The sequence below is a fragment of the Lygodium microphyllum genome, chromosome 1 (assembly GCF_053477565.2).
Source record: "Lygodium microphyllum isolate KBCC chromosome 1, Lygodium_microphyllum_v1.1.10, whole genome shotgun sequence".
Lineage (NCBI taxonomy): Eukaryota > Viridiplantae > Streptophyta > Polypodiopsida > Schizaeales > Lygodiaceae > Lygodium > Lygodium microphyllum.
In genome coordinates, this window is record NC_141135.1 from 168,754,390 (window position 1) to 168,772,944 (window position 18,555).

Genomic DNA, 18,555 nt, shown 5'->3' on the forward strand with positions numbered 1-18,555 from the left:
TTCTCAGCTCCAACATTTTGATTAGTATGAGAGCGATGGGCACACTTGATTGATTGCTATGCAACTTGGGATAGAACCTGTCGTATTAATCTTGACCATGAGCTTTAGCTTTTCGAAATCACTGACCGGGATGACTTGAAAGTCAAGTTGGCTAAGTATCGGTGTCTTCTCGTTGAATTTTCCACTACGGAGACTCCCAAGTCCTTTGACGATCAGGTCACATTGTTCTTAAAAAAACTCCCCAGGAAATACTTCAATTTTGTGAAAGGCAAAGTTTCAAAGCCTACCATGTCTACATTCTATGAATTTAAGTATTAGCTGTTGTGTTACGCACGCTTGTTGGATCAGTTTCATTCGAATTTCTCTTTAGAGGGGACCCTTGTTGCAAAAACAAGGGAAGGGCAAACAAAACCAAACCTCCACTCAGATTCAAAATCAAACTCAAAAGAAAATCAATTCGGTGACTCATAAGAAACATCCCAATCTCTCAAATCTGGGTGGCAGAATGTATCTAAAAAGAATAGGTATTGTCAACATTGTCAAAAGGCTGGTCATTTTGATGAGGAGTATCGATCAAAGGCAAGAGACATAACACCAAAACCTAAGTCTCAGACCCCCGTCTCTTAGTCAAGTAACCCTCAGTAGGGAAGGCAGAGTGATGGCAAGGGGCAGTTTAAAGGTCAGACTCACTCTGCCACCACACAACTATCTCAGTCGACAACGCTCTCAACTCCAGAGCTTATTTGATTGGTCTGTAGAGTCCCACATCGTCTCCATAGAGACATCAGATGCGAGTCTCGTCCATATCTATGAGTTGCTTTCCAACGAGGTTACTGCAGAGGCTCACTTGACACAGCCAAGCACTTCAGCTCTTGTTTTGATTATGGACAGTGGAGCTACACATCACATGACTCCTATAGAGGACATCTTCCGTATACGAGCCCCTGCAGCCAGGCGGATCCACGTAGGAAATAACTCCTCGGTCAAGATTCATGCAAAAAGTTGTGTCAGTTTTGCCACTGACAAGGGTCCGGATCTGGCTATGCTAGACAATGTATATCATGTCTCTCAGCTTGGGGGTGAACGTGTTATCTGTTCAACAGCTTTGCCGATTGGGGCGAACGGTTTTCTTTACAACGACCACAGTCGAGATGCTTGACTCTCTGACTGGTTTAGTGATTGCTTGTAGTGAGGCACAACCTAATGGCCTATACCACATGATACATTTTTTGACGGAGTCGACAACTGACGGCTCTGTGTTCCATAGCTTCCAAGCCTTGGCCATATCTTGAGAGTCTATAAACAGTGAGCGTCTTTGGCATTTTCGCTTAGGGCATCTTGGTTATGACTCACTTTATGAGTTGTCACGCCGTGAGTTGGTTGATGGTCTTTCACGCCTGAAGCTCGCTCGAGATGTTTGTAAAGCTTGTCAGCTTGGGAAGCAATACCGTATCCCATTTCCTTAGCAGATCTCACATAGAGCTGAGTATCTCTTAGATTGATTCATGTTGATCTTTGTGGGCTGATATCCACTGCTGCCTTGAATGGCTCATTGTATTTCTTTTTGATAGTGGATGATCATTCTAGATACATGTGGGTATACTTTTACAAGCATAAGTCCGATGCTTTCACATACTTTTTTGCTTAGGTGCTATTGGTTCATACCCAGACTGATCGTCGTGTCGGTTGCATGAGGAGTGATACCGATGGTGAGTTTATCTCCCACAAGTTTTCCGAGTTTCTATGGAAGCATGGTATCTCTCACCAGCTCACCTCTACTAACTTTCCTCTCAGAATGGAGTCGTAGAGAGTAGGAACCGGACAGTCATGAAATGGCACATGTACATACCTATTGGCTTTTTGTAGGAAAACTTCTTTGGTTAATTCACACTAGTCCAGATTTAGCTTACTCAGTTAGCATACTCAGTCAGTATTTCACAGCACCTAGGATGTCACATTGGATTGCATGTCTTTGTGTGTTGCGTTATTTGCGGTGTATTTATTCTTATGGCTTGACTTATGGTTTTGGTTTATGTTTGCAGGGGTACACTGATTTTGATTGGGTAGGAGATTTTGACGCCTAGCGTTTCCATGGCGGCTACCTCTTTATCTTGGGCATGGCTCCCATTTCTTGGTCCAGCCATAAGTAAGAGACGGTGACGGCTTCCACGGTCAAGGCTGAGTACCAAGCTTTCTTCGACGGCACCACTGAGGCTATCTATTTGAGGAGTTTATTGGTGACGCTTCATTTTCCTTGTATCTCTCCCACAGTTGTCTACTGCGACAACCTGAGTGTCATTGTCCTTGCGGGCAATCCGATCATCACACCATGGACGTGGCATGTGGAAGTCCATTTTCACTTTTCCAGAAAGTAGGTTGAGCTAGGCACTATTCGCCTAGAGTTTGTGCCTTCATCAGAGAACTTTGCAGACATTTTGACCAAATGCGGTCAACCAGCCAGTTTTTCTGTATTTGCTATCTAGGATCGGCTTAGGTACACCCTCCCCTACTTCTTTAGCTTGATGAGGAGAGGGTGTTTTCCTCTTGCTTTTCCTTCTAGTTTGAGAGGGGGCGATTTCTACTCTTGATGGTGACTACATTTATTTATTCTTTTGTATTGTATTATGAACATTTGTAACTTTATCCGCACTGTCAGGATGACATGATTGTAAAAGGCCACTTGGACAAGGGTTCTTATATTACTTATGTATTTTGAAAACACTTTTCAAACAACCAAAAAAAAAAGTCCATTGTTGTTTCCATTCGCCTTTGTAGGACTTGATAGGCCCTTAGGCAGCCGCGGCACACCCTTGGTCCGATTCCCTGGTTGCTTTGGGGTGATCACTTGGGCTTCCTTGGTAAGATAACCATCACCTCTGTAGTCTTGGTAGGCCACTAGGCAGCCGACGTGCACCCTTTGTGCGATGCCCTGGCTGCTTTGGGTGGGACGCCTTGGGATAAATTAAAATTTAGGTTGGCCTACTTTTCTAGTCCTATTTTAGGCTTGAGAGGGGGTATTGTGCTAAGAAATGCACTTAGCCACTTAAACAACCCCAAAACATGTTTATTTTAGGCTTATTTTAGCCAAAATCCTAAAATGGGGAGCGGATCAAGAGAGTTAAGTGGGTGAGGATCTAGAATTCTAATTTTCTATAAATACAGAGCCAACCCTTCACTCTTGTTTAATCTCGTTTTTGCAGATTTCAGGTGTTTCAGCTTGCTGCCCACACCCTGTTCGCGGAGGACATATCAGCTGAAGGTGTCCATTGCTGTCTCCATCAGTTGACGCTTGATTTCCAGCCCTCTTCACGCAGTTTGGAGTTGATTCCAGCCAGACGATTGTTGTTCTGTGCAGACCTATTGCCATACAGCTTGCCACGTTATCACGGTCCTGTTGTCTACGTTTTTTAGTTTTTCTCTCACCTGTTGCCTACGTTTTTAGTCTTTCTCTCTCTTGCAGGCTGTCCTGCCTGCGTTTTTAGTATTTCTCTCACATGTTGCCTACGTTGTCTTTTTTTCCTGTTGCTGCGTTTTTAGTCTTTCTCTCTCTTGCAGGTTGTCCTGTCTACGTTTTTAGTCTTTCTCTCACTTTCTAGCACGTGTATGAGCGCGTGTACTTTGCATTGTAGACGCGCTTATAAACGCGCGTTTTCTGCAATTTAGACGCGCCATTGGAGAGAGGGAGTAGGTGCCAGTGCCTCCATAGTCGATGACTCACATTGTATCTGTACTGTCTCATGTCTTGGTATATGGATTCCATTTCCTGAGCATACATTTGAGTTTTCATGTGTATTGTGTTATTTCTTTCTTTTCTTTTGTCTTGTGTTCAGTAGTTTATTTCAGTACATGTTTATGCTTCCACTGCTGCACCACTCTTGACACGGTATTAGATTTCAGGATTTGTGTTTCTGTTGTGTTTTCTTGTTGATTTCAGGATTGTTTTCACCCTTGCTGATCAGGTGACTGCTGCTACAACCAGGTGACCTGTTTTGCTTCCGTTTTTAACTGACATTAGCATCCGTACAGATTGCGTGTTTGTTTTAGCTTGCGTTTTGGTGCTTCAGCATCTCCTCTTGGCTGGGCGCTTACATTAGTAGGCTGTTTTTATTGTTTTTGATAGTTTTTGATTGATTTCTTGACTTTTTACAGCAGTTTTTGTCCTCTTTTGATCAGATTTTGGGTTATATTGCATGTGAACTCTTGCTTTTTTGCAGTCTGTGCTCGTATTTTGGCTGTGTTTCTTCTCCAAATACCTTATTTTCTCTACTTCTTTTCTAAATCTTCTACAGATGGCTGCTCCATGTACATTCACTGATGATACGTTACATGGAGATTCTTGTGAGGCTCTTGTAGCTTCAGAGAGGGGTTCGGAGATGAAGAAATCGAAGGCCCATTGTTACCATTGTGGCAAGAAAGGTCATTTAAGGAAGGACTGCAAAGAGTTAGTGGCTTTCAGGCAAAAAAAGGAGCAGAAGACGACACAGGATGTGGACTCCTCCGACAAGTCATCATTTGCCTCAGATTCCGACTCAGCTCCTCCGACCAAGGTGAAGTCCAAGGTGTGGAAGGGATCCTCTTTTTCGGATTGTGGGAAGGGCTTAGTGGCCCCTTCCTCAGCTGCTTTCTAGTGGTGGTGATGAGGTTATCCCTTATGACTCTTCAGTGCCAAAGAGGGAGTATGAGAGAGTGGTGAGATAGGGCAGTCGCGCCTCATCTATATTTCTATACAGATGCACAGGATCTAGAGAGAGACATCCTTGACGCATCAACCAAAGTCTAGCAGGTACAAATCCTGGAGCTGGGATTGATATCTAGGTTCATGATGGGCTGGTTACTTGATAGAGAGCGGGTGGCTTTCGTCTGGAGCCCACATGAGGGGACACTTTGGTGGTCTAGCCAAAGACGGGGAATCCATGGTCATTTATGCGCTGCAGCATTGGCGACAGGATGGCCACATGTGCTACATCAGAGGCATTGTTGATAGACATCAAGAGTTGCTATGATCTTCTCTATCTTCAGGAGCTGGCACGATCGACATCGACATTAGGTTCTCTCCGAGGCACCTAGGTGGTGGCTTGCGCACCCACTGCTTGGGTATCCATGGTTTTACTATGATGGACATTGTATTGTATCAGATCACCCATGATCTGAGAGAGGGTGTTATCTGATTAGTCAACTCATGGTTGAGTCTGTACTTGTGGTACAACAAGCTGGGCATAGAGACATTTTAGGCATTTTATTTGCCATTGTTTATTGAGGTTTGGGCATTTTTTGTAGCCAGTCGGTCAACATTTAATGCTGGCCGACCAATCATATTTTTGGCATTTATTTGTCCTGCTTATTGTCAGGCTCCCTCCTCCTCATTCATTCATCACTGGATAGTCCTTGGAGAGAGGGAGTATGTGCCAGTGCCTCCACAACCGGTGACTCACATTGTATCTGTACAGTCTCATGTCTTGGTATATGGATTTCATTTTCCGAGCATACATTTGTATTGTGTTATTTCTTTCTTTTCTTTTGTCTTGTGTTCAGCAGTTTATTTCAGCACATGTTTATGCTTCCACTGCTGTACCACTTCTGACATGATCACAGAGTATGGGGCACCAATTGCATGCTAGTTCAATGGCTCATGTGTATCCTCATCATCAAGTCAAAGTCGGTTTTGCAATAGGGATGGTGGTTGCTTTTGCAGTTTGTGGTAATTGGTGATGAGACGGCCTATTTTTTGCCAACACGGCCATTAGTCCCAAGGGGAGAGGCCTTGACTTGTAGTGAAGGTTGCATGCCGGTGGCCTTTTGTTGGAGTTGGCGATTCTTTATTGCTGCTGTTGTTGTTAATCTTATTATTCTTCCCATCACTAACTTTAATACTAACATGCATTGCTATAGTTAATGTCAATATGACACTATTACATAGTCCTAATGATTAACACTAGTATTGTAGTAGCACTATTGATACTAATATGAGTGTGACTATTGATAACATGGCATTGTTAGCTATTGAGATGAGGGTTATTCCATGTGTTTCCTCAAGCTTTGGGGACCAAGGCCTCGATGGCATAAGGATTCTTTCAAGCTTTGATAGGAAGGTCTAGCACTATTTTTGTTGTGAAAATTGGTTACATTACATGGGCTTTGCCTTTGCAACCCTTGGGACCAAAATAGGGATCCTTGACAATGCTGCAATTCAATGCAGTGTGCATGGAGCTACTGCCAACTAAACATCCCATCTAGCTTGTAGACTAGATCCATGTAGGTCATCTTTTTTACCATCAGGTCATGTAGACCTCATTTGACATAAAAGTCAAGACCCGGCTCACACATGGCCTCTCCTTGCAATGGTGGCCTTACAACTTTGAGCACCATGGATCATTGGCGGCACCTTAGTAGGGCGGGGCATGTAGCATATCTTCTAATTGAGATAATCTATATTGGCTTATCTTAACCAAAATCATTGTTGGCAAAGGTACATCAGGTCAAGTTGCAATGTTCAAGGAAAGGTGGATTGGAAAGTGGAGTGCATGGCCTTTTTTTTTTTTTGAAGAACATTGCCTCAAATTAGGCAATGTGGATAAGCTGGTCTCACCCGTCAGTCCATCATGTTTTTTGACTTTGACTAGTAAAAACAAATTTGTTTTCCTCATAGTTGCTAGGAAATGCATTTCCTACAAGTAGAAATCGTTAGAAACATCCAAGTGTTTTTGAAACGTAGGAAATGGCTGAATTGGAATTTTGTTCCGTGAAGATTACAATTGGTCCAATTTGCACATGGAATCAACTTGTCCTTTTTTGCCTTGGTCTATAGAGAGATGGAGTCGAAGTTTGAACATGTTTAATAGCAACTTTTATGATTCATGTGACATCTCACATGGTCCACTGATTCATTTTGAAGTCCTATAGAGGCATGGATTGTTATTGATTGATTGCAGTTTGTATGTTATGCAGTTTTTAATCTTATGATTATTTTGTATTTACGAAATCTGCATGATAAATCGTGAAATATGGTATGTTGTGTATGTAAATTGTTGGCCTACCAATAGTTCACTTAGATTTTGTATTCAATGTTGAATCATTTGCAATATGTGTATTGTTGTGGCCCATGGGAGTATATTTATATGTATAAAAAATTTAAATAATTTTCATCTCGAATGAAAGTCATTTCTTATGTTTTAGGAAACTTGAATGAAACCTTGGAAACCCGTTTCATACCTCCCGTTTCTGAAACCCTTGGCAACTATGTTTTTCCTATTGTCATTTTGAGACTTCAGACTATCCAGCAGTCTTTTATAGCAATATTCTCCTCCTACGATCTATGGGCTTGCTGCTCAGCACTAGTATCATATACCCGATTACCTTCGTATATGCCTTTGGACTCGCAGTATGATTTAAGAGTCTTTACTATGTACTGTATGCCCTGATGTTTACATATTTGTGAACTTCGAAAGTGTAAAAGATCTGTGATGGGCAGTCTAATATGCAGTTCTGTATTTTAGTATTTTATTTAGTTATTTGTTTCTCAACTAACTAATCGTACTGATAACCTCATTTTTTTCCCGAAGTACATTACATGTTTTTCTTATAAATCCACTGCTTTTTTGGTTCTCTGGTTCTAAGTTATTGGGATATTGTCATAACAGCCAATGATGGTGCCACAATATTGGAGCAAATGGAAGTTGAGAACCAGATTGGAAAGTTGATGGTAGAACTCTCAAGGAGTCAAGACTATGAAATTGGTGATGGAACAACGGGGGTAGTGGTTACAGCTGGTGCACTGCTTGAACAAGCAGAACTCCTATTAGACAGGGGAATTCATCCCATTCGCATTGCAGAAGGGTATGAGATGGCCTCTAAGCTGGCAGTTGACCATCTTGCTGCTATTGCCCAAAAGTTTGAATACAGCTCCTCAAATTTTGAGCCTTTAGTACAGACTTGCATGACAACACTCTCTTCAAAGATGTAAGGGAATTTTACCACAATCTGGTTTTTCCTTCAAATTCTGCTTTTCTGACTTTAATCAGTGATTACAAAAGTATTTCAACTGTTTGGTGAATCCTCTGTTATGCTATAAAGGGGAATCAATGTGGTATAAGAGCAGGTTATTTAGAAGACCTGGTATGGGTACTTGTTTTACAGCTTTTGGCAGTATAGCATAGTCAGAATTTGCACGATTTGACTAACCAATTTGAGTGCTGATCTTTGCTTGTTGCCAGTGTAAACCGGTGCAAGCGTATGCTCGCTGAAATTGCAGTAAAGGCAGTGCTGGCTGTGGCTGACCTAGAAAGGAAAGATGTAAATCTTGACCTTATAAAAGTAGAAGGAAAGGTTGGTGGAAAACTAGAAGATACAGAACTTGTTTATGGAATTATTGTGGACAAGGATATGAGTCATCCACAAATGCCGAAGAGGATAGAGGATGCCAAAATTGCTATATTGACCTGTCCATTTGAGCCTCCAAAGCCTAAAACCAAGCATAAGGTGGATATTGATTCTGTTGAGAAGTTTGAGTCCCTTCGGGAGCAGGAGAGAAAGTATTTTGATGATATGGTGCAACAATGCAAGGTACAGTGTTCATTCCATCCTATTCAAATGAATTATTTGCTTCAAGAAGTCTGGTAATTGCTGGATCTATGTTGGAGGATTTGAGTGGTGGTGCATGACGTTCAATTTTGAATGATCTCCTTTTGCAATAGGAACTACAATTTGTTTGTTTGAGAAGATCTGGACAATGTGTGAAGTGTGTTGAAGGGTTCAATGGCCTGAATTCCCGATGATATTTTTTTGGTAGCATAACTATGATCTATGCAGAGAATATTTGTGTAGTAGAATAAAGTCATACCTGTTCTGCTGCTTTTAGTCTTTATCTTTTTATTTTCAAGAAACATTTTTGGCAGCATAACTATCATCTACAAGGAGGATATTTGCGTAGTAAAAAAATTTATACTTGTTCTGGTGCTTTTAGTCTTTACCTTTATATTTGCAAGAAACAAGGTGTTTCTATCTTCATTTGGAGGTTTTGAAGGTTGAAATGGATTTTTTGTTACTTTATTTGGAGTCTTGTTACTCGAGCATGCTGTAGTCAGCTTTGTTTACAGTATTAAAAGTGTGAGATGGTTTACTTTTTTTTTTGAAGGTAGTTGAAATGGATTGTTTGTGACTTTATTTGGAGTCTTGTTACTCTTGAGCATGCTCGGGCTAGCCTTGTCTACAGCATCAAATCAGTGTTATATAGTTTATGTTTTCTTTTTTCTCAAATCTGGAGTTGTGCAGTGGTATGAGGTTGTATGTCATAGTGCCTTTTGTTTTAAACCTCGTTAACAATAAAGAGTTAGCATATAGCTATGTAGTTATGTACTGCAATTCCATAAATCTGAGCAAATCCCAAACTCAAAAGTCAAAAGAGATGGTTACATCTTAAGTCATGTAAGTCTGCAGTAAAGGTACGAGACATAAACTGAAAAGCAAGGGACAATCCATCTGATTTCCATGCATACCACTCATACAAAGCCGAATTGAACAAGCACTGCTCCAACACCTATATGGGCCAGTTGGATACACAGAGCAATTAATGTCCTGCACCACTTTGATTGATCTGATACATAGTTGTGGGATCAATATTTGTGTTCATTATCCATCAGCCCTCATATTGTTAGGACTACCAAGTTAGGCCAGTAGTAGGGTGGCTCCAAAACAAGAGCTGTCGGCCATAATGCAAGTGGCCCACATAGGCGAGATGTCTGCCCTTGCTGCCATAACTAATGCCCTCAGAAATGCCTAATACCAGCTTTTAGAACCCATGAAGTGACTAATGCTAACATTCTCTCTTAGATCATGGGTGATGATGACAATGAAGTGCATGTTAACAAAGAGCATACAAGTCCCTAGGGACCATCACCATGTTCCATATCGTAGCAATGCTTTGCTAAAAACCTGCCATCATAGTACATACAATGGCAATGAGAGGAAACCATGGATACCCAAATAGTGGGTGATCAAGCTACCACCAAGGTGTTGTAGAAAGACATTGATGTCAATGACGATCATGCTAACTTGACCATAGTGAGTACAAATAGTTGAATCTCTATTCTCATCACCATGAACTAGGGGTGGAAAGCACATCATGACTTGGATTCCTTGCCTTTGGCCAAAGAACCACCCTTGCATCAGAGCACACTTAGAGAAAATACCACTTGTTGGTAAAGACTCGTCATGAACGTGAAAAGTAGATGAAATCTAGGATTTGAACCTCTAGATTACAATGATGCATGTAGAAAGCTGCCTTGGGGTTCACCACATTCATAATTGCCAAGGGTTTTTGCAATGGGAGGTATAAAATAGGTTTCATATAAGTTTCGTAAAACGTTAGAAACGGGTTTTATTTCCTAACCTTATGAAACGGGTTTCTTGGCAACTATGATTGCATTTGAATATGGTGAGAGTCTCACTTTGTCACGATAATGAGAGATGAATTTCATGATTTAAAAAACTTCATCAAAGTTTTTAATTGAAATGAATATTGGTTCTAGTATCCCTAGCTCTTGGCAGGGTGAGTATTGCACCAAAAGTGAAGGATTTGACATTGGTCATGTAGTGGATAAGTGTATATGCTATGTGGTACAAGGGTAGGGCAAAAGGAATATGAGGCAATGTGAAAGCCTACACCTTAGAATTGAGCTACATTGAAAGTTTCATCCACAAAGCAAGTCCCCTAAGCTATAATGCAAGCCCTATACTTAAGTTTGGTCTAGTAAGCAACTCGCTTATGATTAATGATGAAGTCATTAACTAGCCCTTAATAAAACACGAGGTTTATTCAAGGTGCAATTGGTTGCTCATTTGGAAACTTGATCTTGGCTATTTGGAGCTTCCTTTGCTCTCATTTTAGCAACCCAAATTTGGGGATGGCCATTCTTTTTTTCTTTGTTGGAAAAATTGTATATTTTAACTATGAGACATGAGTTGACAACATGAATGGAGTATGGATTGCAGTCAATCTTTTTCTTTTGACACGGGGAATCCAATTGGACAGCTTTATAGCTCCATTTACAGTTGTTTTTGATGCAAATATAGTAAAAACAGGTCATTATAGCACTATGGGTTGAGATTCTCTCTTCTCCTTCAAAATCTCTAGCCTTATACACTTTCTAGACAACTCTATCATAAAGAAAGTAAATTTCTCATAGTTTCATTATAAAAATTCCCTTTGTTTGTGAGAGGTGCAATGTTGGATTGCATGGGAATATTACAAGGCAGTTGTCTAAGCAAATGCTCAACAAAATTGGGTTTAAATCTTGACTGTCGTTTTAGGGCTTGGTGGGTTGAAGTGTTTGTTCACATTTATGAACACTCCTTAGTTGGATGGAGGCCAACATTAAAATTGACAATGTCATTGTGCACCCGTGGATTAGTTGTGCCGTGAGAAATCATTGATATATAGCTATTTGTAACCAATTTTGAGCACACATTAGTAAACTGAACTAAAGAAATTCCAAAAGGGGTGCCAAGCTTTGGGACCATTAAGTTTTATGTTTGGTGCAGGAATTAAAATTGACAAGGTCATTGTGCACCCGTGGATTAGTTGTGCCGTGAGAAATCGTTGATATATAGCTATTTGTAACCAATTTTGAGCACACATTAGTAAACTAAAGAAAGCAGAACACAAGGACGTAGAGAATGGAGAAACAGACCATGGAATTTATATACCAAAGCCATAAGAACAATGTGTACAAACCACACAGGTATGGTTGACCACTAGAGTGCCTCAAGTTTCCCTCCCTCCATAGGATGCAAGTGTGGAATGATTATGAGATATATGAGAGTTGAGAGGAGGCTTGCTTTATACAGTTAATGAGGAAAGCCACCCTATTATCAGGTCAGTGAGCTGTAGGGTGGCCCAGAAGAGAAACGGTCCTCCATTAACAGGCCGTCCGCATAGATGAGATCTCCACGCCCTATCGTAAATGGTGTCCACATAAATGCCCAATATCAACCCATCAAACCCATAAATGACTAATGCAACATCAAAACCCCCAAATACTGACACTGATAAAATTCAGCTCAATGGCAGCACATGATGTAAAAGCCAAGTTTGTATCCTTATGAGTTTGCTTCTAAAGCTTCAGAGGATTTTAAGAGATGTGGCACCAATGATCAAACCGTGTATCACAATTTGCAGTTAAGCTTCCAAAATGGGGTAGCCTTAAACTTGACTTTGATGGTGTGTTATGCTAGTGGTGCTTTAACATGAACCGACTTGGACAAGATCCAGTTTGCTATAATCTGTAGTTTGTGAACTCACCAATTGGACAGTCTGGTCCTTAAAACAGTATTTCAAAGGGGACCTTGAGAAAGAAAATAGCATATCTTGGTTCTGGTTTTGAAAAGTACCTTAAAATATTTAACTTTTTATTCTACCCATATTTGCATACCCTTCTGCAATCTGTGGTTCTTGAGAGAGAGAGAGAGAGAGAGAAAGAGAGAAAGAGAGAGGCAGGGAGGGAGGGAGGCAATGAATGAAGGAAATTTTATCCTTACAGGATGCTGGTGCCACCTTAGTAATTTGTCAATGGGGATTTGATGATGAAGCCAACCACTTGCTGATGAATCGTGGATTGCCAGCTGTTCGTTGGGTAGGAGGTGTTGAGCTAGAGCTTATTGCCATTGCAACAGGTCTGGACTTTTTTCTAGATTTGGTCTCAACTGCAAGTGGTTCAAGACAGTCTTAATTTTTAAATGTAATTAGTTTGTTTGTTGAATTAGGTGGGCGCATAGTTCCAAGATTTCAAGAGCTTACTCCAGAAAAGCTTGGCAAGGTAAGATACCAATTACAATGTTTAAAATGTGTGCTTAAAAATCATGAATGCATCTGTAATTGAATGCTCTCATATGTGTGTTTTTTGAAGAAATTGAGTTACTGCAGTTTGAGGTGGTTGAATATTTTTTCACTTTTGGATCAAAGCTTTTCAAGTATATATAATTACTCCCCCAGGGTCTGGTCTTGTCTTAAGTCTCCTATTACAGATGAAAATCAACAGTGAGTAGTACAAAACTAGTTTGCAAATCTAGTGGCTCTTTGTCGAAAACAAGTTGAATTCTAAGTGATACTACTTCAGGTTCGGGAAAGCTGTCAAATTACTCAAAACTAAGCTCTTTGTGAGCACTGCTTATACACATTGCTATAACCATTTGGCTTTGAACCTTCTAATACTGATGGTAGAGCTAGCTAGTCTATCTGTTGGAAATGAACCCTTACATGTGTCACAGACTATCTTGATGAGAGGTTTCTCCAATCAAGCTGTAACTGGACACTTCACTATCGGATGAGAGACAGCATTGCATCTTCTACTTTGCATCTGTTCTTTTATTATTTGTAACCACACTTCTCGGTTGAGCTCATTGACTGCTTTAACAAATACTGCTCTGAGCAGTGGCAAAAAGACCTGCTTCATGAACTTTCATATTGAAAAAATGGGTGCACACACATTTGTATATTGTCATGGTCACCTAGTGTGGGTTGGGTGGTTGACTTTTTGAGAGAGCGTGAACAAGTTTTGCTTGCAAGCTTTGCACTGCTTGGTACTACTTTCCTATCTATATAACATTGAGATATTAAAAGCAGCTGTAAATTCTCGAAGTGTTAATTTTGCTCTTTCCAGCAGTGTTTTGGTGGTATGGTATGCTGTGGCTCAGTTCAACCACCTTGACCATTTGTCTGTGCTGTTTAAACAGAGTTTGTGTATCCTGCCTTTGTATCTTTTTTACTCTTGTCTGAGATGTGTTTGTTGGGGATACGCACTACTTTGCTATCAAGATTTAACAGAGTGTATTAAAATAGGCTCTAAATTTTTGAACAGCCGAGTTGCTATCACTGAAAGAAGATATAGAAATTTGCCATCAAAATATGAACTTCAGGACTGGTGACTCTTTCCACCAGTGTTTTTGTGGTACACTATGTTGTGGCTCAATTCTATCCTATCCCCTTGTCCCTTTGTCTACTGCTGTTTAAACAGGGTTTGTGGATTCTGCCTTTGTACTTTCTCGTCTGAGGTGTGCGTGTATGTGTCCGGGGCAATGCCTCATGATTGTTTGATAGATCTGATTTGCTTAGTGACAAACTTATATGGCTAATGTATTGATGTTACATGGTTCAGGGTATAGTTCTGAGATGGGGTGAAGCTTCTGGGAAGCATAAATTGTAACACTTCACCAAGATTTTGAAGGGTTTTCTGTTTGCTTAGGGCTTGATTCACTGCTAAAGACTGTGACTTTGAATAAGCATATGTGAACTCATGCAGGCTGGGGTTGTAAGAGAGAAGTCTTTCGGAACGACAAAAGATCGCATGCTTTATATTGAACAATGTGCCAATTCCAGAGCTGTGACCATATTTATAAGAGGAGGTAAGAGTGCTTCCTGTTTCTACATATTCAGACGAGGCACTTCTGTTTAAGCACTACATGCATATTTTCACCATTACTAGGACTTTTAAAGTGGCATCCATGAATATTAGTTGATGTAAAATCAACATTAGGTGGATGCTCTAGGCTTGATCTTGTATAGGGTCATTCCCATTTCTTTCCAAAGTTGCTTTTGAAAGAAATTCTTTTCTTCCAACTGTAGGTAGATTCAATAGGTTTGGGCAAAAATGCTATTGAAGTTGGACGAACATCCCCAAGTTCAATTCCATGTTGAGTTTCCAGTGTCCCAAATCTGAATTTCAGATTTCCCAAGTCAATGAGAGTGAGAGAGACAATTATTGTCAAGTCTAAGTGAAGGCCCTCAACAAACTCTGTAGGGTCTTACTAAACATTGGCAAAATTTCCCAAACCTATTAAATTAAATAAATGCATGATGTATTCTTTCATTTGTTTCTTCTGCCCTATTGGAGTCTGAAGGAAGCTTTTTCTGCAGAGAAAGCTTGAGGAACTTCAAATTATCAAAACTTTTGCTTGGATAGGTTAAGTAGACAGGACTTGAAGGCCTTTAGTGACTAGGGGTTGCCTCCTATTGTGTTCTTTTGCTTGTCACATGCAAGCTAATATTAGTGTTTGCACAAATTTGAATCCTGGTTTCCCATGGAGGGTTGATTAGACTTCATATCTATGCAGGAAACAAAATGATTATAGAGGAGACAAAGAGGAGCATCCACGATGCACTTTGTGTAGCCCGGAATTTGATCCGTAACAATGCGATTGTATATGGTGGAGGTTCAGCAGAAATTTCATGTTCCCTTGTAATAGATGCAGCTGCCAACAAGATTCCAGGAGTAGAGCAGGTTTCAAAGTCTATTCCAAAAAATAAAATAAAATTCTGCAGCTACATGTAATGAATATGGAAGTGTAGTTATGGTTTTTTGCTACTGGATTATTTAATTTGATATTACTGTATGCAGTATGCTATGAGAGCATTTGCAGAAGCATTGGATGCTGTTCCAATGGCCCTTGCTGAGAATAGTGGACTGCAACCAATTGACACATTGACTTCTGTCAAGTCCCAGCAAATGAAGGTAAGATTTCCATGCAAGTGTACTTTTTTCACTTTAGTGTGGAAGGAGAGGTATTAACTCTTGTAATTTTGTCATTTTTCAGGAAAGAAATCCTCATCTCGGCATTGATTGTAATAATACGGGTACAAATGACATGAAAGAACAAAATGTGTTTGAGACACTCATTGGAAAACAGCAGCAGATTTTATTAGCTACCCAGGTTGTGAAGATGATTCTTAAAATTGATGATGTAATCACCCCTTCCAGCTTCTGATTTTGGTCGCAGAGTTGAGAGGCTGTATTGCTTGTATCATGAGGGAAACTGCCCTGAGGAGTGGCTAATGGTAAACTTACGGATTTTGATAGTCTAAGAAATTGCATGTCCTGTGATGATAATGAATGTCCTAGGACCGTTATCTCATCTTTACTGTGACCCATGAATGGGTTTGCCCACCTTTTAGAGGGGTTTGAGGTTTGACTTGGTCACCGCCAATTTGTTTTCTGTGATTGAAAATTCAGACTGAAAGCAGTCAGGCAGGATTTGTGGTAGCTGTGCATGAAGGCACTGATGCTAACAAAACAGCCCAGATTCTTGATCCTGTCTTTTCCTTCAAAGCAGAGTGCCGAATCCTTGGCTGATTTTGGTTGCAGAGTTGAGAAATTGTATCGCTTGTATCATGAGGGAAACTACCCTGAGGAATGGCTAATGGTAAACTTATGGATTTTGATAGTCTAGGAAATTGCATGTTCTGTGATGATAATGAATGTTCTAGGACATTTATTTCATCTTTACTGTGGCCCATGAATGAGTTTGCCTTCCTGTTAAAGTCGCCCAAGGTTTGACTTGGTCACTGCCAATTTGTTTTCTGTGTGATTGAAAATCCACACTGAAAAACAGTCAGGCAGGATTTGTGGTGGTCAAGATGAAATGATCCGATGTCTGATGGCACGCTGATGCTGCAAAGCAGTTGGGACAAAAAAGTACCAAGTTTATACAATCCATTGCAGGTAGGTGATAATGCTAACAAAACAGCCCAGATTCCTGATCCTGTCTTTTTCCTTCAAAGTAGACTGCTGAATCCCCGGCGTCTATGATCACTGACTTGATAATATTTCCTTCAGTACAGATGCTACCTGGTATTGATCTGCATTGGAACTAACCTTTTATATAAGGTAATATAGGCTTGTACCAATCGATTCAAAATTACTGAAACAAATTAGCATTTGCTACAAAATGCCTTTAAAGGAGAGGTACGTCTTTTACTGAGATTAGTCTCCTGAAAGTTATACCATAGGTTGCGAGCAATAGAGAGAGCAAGCTTGTTCTCTTTACGGAGATTAGTCTCCAGAAAGTTATACCATAGGTTGAGAGGGATAGATGAAGAGTTAAATTGTAAAGTTTGAATTGTCTCAGTTCCGTCTGAATGCATGTTTCCATGTCTACTGCTTACCTATGTATGTTGCATTTATTTGCTAAAAATATGGTGTGAGGTGTTGGATGTGACTCAATGGAACAGTGACACAGTATGTCGTATCATTCAGTGATGTTAAGCATATGTATAATTTTCCTACTTTAGTAATTCATTGTCTGCATCTTTACACAAATACATGGTGCTAATTTGTAACCACGTGAAACTCTTTTTCAGAAAATGGTTAGCAAACTCTCTTTCAAATGAATCTATATTGTGTCTGTTATGAACTGCATCAACATCAAATATACTGAACTTAAATGACCCACTTGATGGTAGTATGTTTAGTCTCATGGACCTTTGTCAGCGCCCCAATGAAGTTTATGAGCTTTGCTTAGTCACCTAGAGCTTCCAAGTTCTCATTGAACATAGAAACAAACAAAGTCTATGAATGCACAAAATCAAAACTAGAGTTTTCCAAATTTTGAACCCTTTAACTTATGATGAAAAATTGCCTTAAATCATGCAAGATGGAATAGTAGCCTAAAAGTACTCTGGTTATGGTGTTGCAACATTCTCAACACTTTTCAATAATGCGGATGAAATTTATATTATGAATAAATATAATATGTACATCAAAATTCCCCGGCTTAGAATAAGCGTCAATGTGAAAGGAACCTAATATCTTCAAAGTCTTGCAAAAAACTTTATAACCTTGTTCATGGGCATCACTCAAGGCTTGCCCCAACTAAAAACCATATACCTTCAAAGACTTGTAAAAAACTTTATAAACCTTGTCCATGGGCACCACGCAAGGCTTGCCCCAACTAAAAACCTTCTCAAGTTTTCATATTCTTGCCAAAATGATTTGTTCTAGTAGCATTCCCATAGCTTAATGATATTCTCATTCTTTGGTCCCCTATCCCCAAAGAGGACCAACTTGAAGCTTTTCTGCAATACCTTTCCTTGCTTAGCCGTTCTTTGACTTTGATCTAGACTTTCCTAACTTCTTTGCGTGTGTTTTCTACTCCTTACTCAAATTTTGTTTATTGTGTTATATAAATTTTGCATGAAGAGATTCAAGTATAAGTTTGATCCAACCTTTGTTGAGCTCTTAGAAATTGCCCATGTATATGCATCCTATTTAGGAGTTTGCAAAGGTCAGATATGCTCGTTTGCCACAAAGCTTGATAGATCTCAATTGGGACGCTATCCATCCTTGGTGACTTTGTAAGCTTCTCCATTGAAAAGGGGTGATATATCATTAGTTTCCTTAGGTTTGATGGTTTCTTTCTCAATTGCCAAGAAAGCCTCTAGCTTCTCCTTGGTGTTTCCAGGAGGCACATCCTCAGGAGCAAGAATAGATAATAAGTGTCTCATGAATGCCTATACAATATCTCTATTTTTCTTTAAAAAACCTATCTTAAATATGGTTAGTCATTGATATAGTCTTTCACATCTTTTTTACTTGCAAAGATGCAATGAAAAAGAAGTTGCAAGAACCCATCGGGATGTGATGTTTTACTAGAAGAGGGTGAGGGTTGTTACCGTGTTTCTCGCAACACAGAGGAGTGGAAAATTGAAGAAAAAGGAAATAGCAAAAAAGGTGCAGGATAAAAGCAGAAAAAGGCGCATTGATCGGAAGCCAGACCCTGAAAAATTTAAAT

The 18,555-nt window shown here is 40.0% G+C and overlaps 1 protein-coding gene across 1 annotated transcript in view; it reads left to right on the forward strand.

Moving 5' to 3' along the window:
• LOC148041959 (TCP-1/cpn60 chaperonin family protein) overlaps positions 1-16,212 on the forward strand; it is a 28,308-nt gene extending 12,096 nt beyond the window's left edge. The window contains exons 2-9 of the mRNA XM_087684486.1: positions 7,638-7,956; positions 8,211-8,559; positions 12,534-12,666; positions 12,757-12,809; positions 14,292-14,394; positions 15,103-15,269; positions 15,387-15,500; positions 15,583-16,212. Coding sequence (XP_087540612.1) covers positions 7,638-7,956; positions 8,211-8,559; positions 12,534-12,666; positions 12,757-12,809; positions 14,292-14,394; positions 15,103-15,269; positions 15,387-15,500; positions 15,583-15,753 — 1,409 coding nt within the window. The 3' untranslated portion in view covers positions 15,754-16,212. The remainder of the gene's footprint in view (positions 1-7,637; positions 7,957-8,210; positions 8,560-12,533; positions 12,667-12,756; positions 12,810-14,291; positions 14,395-15,102; positions 15,270-15,386; positions 15,501-15,582) is intronic.
• The last annotated feature ends 2,343 nt before the right edge of the window (positions 16,213-18,555 follow it).